We start from the raw sequence: 4,645 nt of genomic DNA, 5'->3' as shown, positions 1-4,645 counted from the left end.
CCATTTTCACTCATTAACAGAATACTTACAGTGAAAATAACAAGGATCGGGTGACTACAACATATATCTTCCATACATCTGATTGTTCAGATATGGGATTTTACTGTAAAACTCCTTTATTTGAACAGCTAAAACCGATAAATTTCGTAAGATATTTTATAAATAATAATACAAAGTCTACTGAGAAAATCGTCAAAATCTATGCTGTATAAGCTTTATCTCCTATAGCACTGATTGTTCAGATACCAGTTTTTGCGATATATCTCCTTTATGTAGGAAACTAAACCCAATAAATTGTGTTACCGGTTTACATACCGATCACATAGCAGTGAAAATCACTTAGATTGGTGCCATATAAAGTATATCTTCCATACCTCTGATTGTTTAGATGCGATTTTTTATATAAGTATGTAACTCCTCCATCGATGTATCAAAATCAGTAATCTGTCAAACTAAAATTTGCAGATGTTCATGAAAGGTATGAAGCCTTCGGCATAGCCGAAGACAGCGCTGCTCACTTGTTCTCAAGTGAAGTCGTACTTGAATCTTGGCCTTCAGTGGTTTTTTCTGTGCTAAATAATACCTGTCAGTTTGCAAAATTTTTGTTCTGATAAACAAAATGGATAAATTCATAAAATTAACTGATGCTGTGGCAGAATTTGAGGCCGACTATAATGACACGGCCCAAATTGGCCACACAAAATATACCCTCACTCTTCAGCAAGAGGAACTTAAGGCAATATGGAGAAAGGTAAAAACAGCTTACGAAGAATTAGTGCATTCCGACACGTTAGACGCTAAAGGAGTCTCTACGGTTAAACCTAGGTATAAGAGCTCCTATTCTGTTTATTTGCGCTGCATGTCGAACATGTCAGATTTCCAGGCAAAGTTAGTCAAGGGCGAAAAAGATACAGAGGGCGTGTCTGTCCAGGAACACAATATACATCTGCCCCCGTGCGATACGGACGTGTTCAAAGGCGACTACCTCTCTTGGCCAACATTCCGAGACATGTTTACGGCCATATATATACTGAATAAGCGCCTTACCCCGGTTGAGAAATTATTCCACCTCAACCAAAAAACACAGGGGGAGGCCAAAGATATCGTACAAAAATGCCCACTTACTAACGAGGGATTTGCCACTGCATGGAAAAATTTAACTGATAGGTACGAGAATAAACGTATTCTCGTAAACTCCCAGTTACAAATTCTTTTTAATTTAAAGTCGGTAGAAAACGAGTGCGGAATCTCGATTAAGAAACTACAGCGAGATATAAATAATTGCATCTCATCATTAAAAAGCCATAAAATTGACATATCAAACTGGGATGCAATATTTACTTATCTCTGCTCAACGAAGTTGCCAGAAAGTACCTTAGCATTGTGGGAACAAACGATCGAGAACAAGACGGAAATATCCAAGTGGGAGGATATGGACAAATTTCTGTCCAACCGATTCCAAACTCTTGAAACCGTCTCGGGCATAACAGGTATTAAACATACCAAAACCCCAAAGCCCCACAATAGTAGGCATACAAATGAAACACCGCAAAAAAGACTTGGCGCATTTCAAGCTTCTGTAGCCAAAACCATGTGTGTATTCTGCAAAAGCAGTAACCACAAATTATCGAAATGCCACAAATTTCTCGAACTCACGGTGTCAAACAGAATAGCCTTCATTAAGGAGAATCGTGGCTGCTTGAACTACTTATCCTTTGGACATACTGTGTCAAGGTGTACGTGCTCATTTAACTGCAGCACCTGTCACCAAAGGCACCACACGCTCCTGCATAATCAAGCAGCTCAGCCAAAAGCAGCCATGAACCAAAGGCAACAACCAAATTTTTCAGATGACACGCCGTCAACTTCTGCGCAAGCCCAGGCCAGACGCAACTCTGAAAAAGGAAATAGGAGTCCGGTTAATAACGTTAAGTCCTGTTTTGCCAACACGAACAAGGGAGTCCTATTAGGAACGGCACGTGTCAATATCTTCTTCAATAATACTAATTTTTCAGCCCGTGCACAAATAGACTCCGGTTCGGAATGTTCATTCATATCAGAAAGACTTAAACGCCGAATTAACCTACCATCCAAAAGTTTGAATGCTCAGGTGTCAGGCATCAACAACACCGTTTCAGCCCAAGTCAAAGAAGCGTGTTTAATACAGCTGCGGTCACCGATTGACCCTTTAATAAAAATAGATACCACTGTCCTGGTTCTACCACAGCTTACAGGAAATCTGCCGACTTGCCAGATCAATGCTATGACAAAGCAAGCGTTGTGGGATTTAGTATTAGCTGACAAGAGATTCTTCATAAATGAGCAAGTTGATCTTGTACTAGGCGGCGATATTTACGCCCAAATAATATTGAGTGGCATACAGAAGAATGTTTTAGGTACCCTGCTTGCGCAAGAGACTGTATTCGGCTGGATACTAACCGGTCAAACTGAGGCAACAGGGCCAACGAATAAATGCGTTTCATTCTTCAACGAAGTCACTCTAGACAAACAATTAGCGTCTTTTTGGGAATTAGAGGACATCCCAAAGAACCATACATACAACAGAGAGGAAGTTTACTGCGAGGACCTGTACAAACGCACAACTAAAAGGAACAAAGATGGAAAATATACAGTATCGTTGCCATTCAAAATGGATTTTCCAGGGAGCGTACGGTTAGGACCCTCTCTCAAGAGTGCTTGCTCTCAATTTTTTCGCAATGAGACGCGTCTAGCAAAGGACCCACTCCTACAAACGGAGTATAATAGGGTACTGTCCGAGTACGAAACTTTAGGACATATGACGCGAATTTCCAGCCATATTCAAGCTGATGAGTGTGAAAATTATTTTTTACCTCATCATGCCGTCCGGAAGGAAGAGAGCACCACCACCAAAGTACGGGTGGTGTTCAATGCGTCGTGTCCGACAGCTAATGGGGTGAGTCTCAATGATGTGCTCCATCCTGGTCCAGTCCTGCAAAATGACCTCACCATCTTAATACTTCGGTGGAGATTCTATAAATATGTTTTTAATAGCGACATCGAAAAGATGTATCGCCAGATTTTACTTAATCCTACCGATAACAAGTATCAACGAATAGTTTTCCGCACAAGCCCAACAGAACCAATTAGTCTTTTTGAACTTAATACGGTGACTTTCGGGGTCAATTGCGCCCCTTACCTCGCGATTAGAACCCTGCTCCAATTAGCTGACGATGTAGAACAGTCACACCCCATGGCGTCGGACATATTAAGGAATTACATGTATGTTGACGATGTTTTAGCTGGCGGTCACACCATCGAAGCTGCTATCAAAGCAAAAACCGAAATAACAAGTGCATTGCAGTCTGCTGGGTTCCCCTTGAGGAAATGGACGTCCAATTGCAATGAAATATTAAAGGGAATACCAAAATCCCATCTACTGAAAGAAGACTTCTTGGACTTTGAAGACACTAGCACAGTCAAAGCTTTGGGTATCAGGTGGAATGCCCACTCTGACAATTTTTACTTTACAGCCAAGCCAATAGAGGAACAGGTTAGCTATACTAAAAGGCAAATACTATCGGCTATTGCCAAATTATTCGACCCTCTAGGATGGCTTGCACCAGTGATAATTACTGCGAAAATTTTAATGCAGAATATCCGGCTCGAAGGACCATGAACGATCGGTGAACCAGTGGGTCGCAACTCCCGCAGTGGCACCAATGTCAATTGAAAAAAGAAAAAATGGAAAAAACACAACCAATTGTATTAGTGTATAATAGCTTGAATTTCAAGTGGCTTTATTATCAAATAAATCAGTGGGTGTACAATGTGATTACCTTTTAATATGTATCGCTGGGTGATGGCTGAAGTCGTTCGGTCTCCTTGATAGCTCGAATGAAGTGAAAAGGTCCCGCTTTGACAAAGTTAAGTTTACCCGCCGGCAGCCAACTGCTCGGAGGGGAAACTTAACGAAAGTATGTTACAACGGGAAATAATACATTTATTGCTAACGGCGTAGCAATAAAGGTAGGCCGTATATATGCCTGAGTGTGTTTGTGTGGTCGGCTCAAGTCAATGCACTTTTACATTAGGGTGGTTCGACCTTTAAATCATTTGGTTTTGCATGAAGGCCTAAACAATATTATTTCCTTGACCGAAACATGGCTCAAACCTCATATTTTTAATTCCGAAATTCTTCCAAATGAATATCAAATATACAGGAGTGACCGCGTGGGCAGAATCGGCGGTGGTGTTCTTTTTGCGGTGCATTCATCGATACCATCCGAGGAAGTTAGTCTTCCTGTCATTGAATATACCGAATTTAAATGTATACGTGTACAGGCTGGAAAGACTTATATTTATTTAGCTCTTTGCTACATCCCTCCTAATTCTGCCGTATCGGTATATATGCAGCTAGTTTCTTTACTTGAGACCGTAAATGCAATGCTTACGGCATCCGATTCTATGATTGTTTTGGGCGATTTAAATCTGCCACATATTTCATGGAACATCATTGACACCGATGTTGTACCAATTTCATCTAGAGATAGTTACAATGTATTTCTGGAGGAAATGGCTGAACTTTGCCTCAAGCAAATAAATATATGTCCAAATAAGTTTGGAAAGGTCTTGGATCTCGTTTACGTTGATGATGTTCCGAAGG

General features: G+C 40.8%; 1 protein-coding gene across 1 annotated transcript; it reads left to right on the top strand.

Annotated features, from left to right (window-relative positions):
* The first annotated feature begins 619 nt into the window (after nt 1-619).
* Nucleotides 620-3,658, top strand: LOC118755134. Its single transcript, XM_036489980.1, has one exon. It carries the CDS (start codon nt 620-622, stop codon nt 3,656-3,658), a length of 3,039 nt encoding a protein of 1,012 aa, XP_036345873.1.
* Nucleotides 3,659-4,645: the final 987 nt, after the last annotated feature.

The sequence above is a fragment of the Rhagoletis pomonella genome, unplaced genomic scaffold (genome assembly GCF_013731165.1).
Source record: "Rhagoletis pomonella isolate Grant_MI unplaced genomic scaffold, Rhpom_1.0 Rhpom_scaffold_05436, whole genome shotgun sequence".
In the NCBI taxonomy this organism is placed as follows: domain Eukaryota; kingdom Metazoa; phylum Arthropoda; class Insecta; order Diptera; family Tephritidae; genus Rhagoletis; species Rhagoletis pomonella.
Note: the sequence above shows the minus strand (reverse complement) of the source record. Positions and strands in the feature narration are given on the sequence as shown.

What these genes read in the sequence shown, in the direction of transcription:
- LOC118755134 (XM_036489980.1), top strand. Translation starts at nt 620, where the DNA reads ATGGATAAATTCATAAAATTAACTGATGCTGTGGCAGAATTTGAGGCC.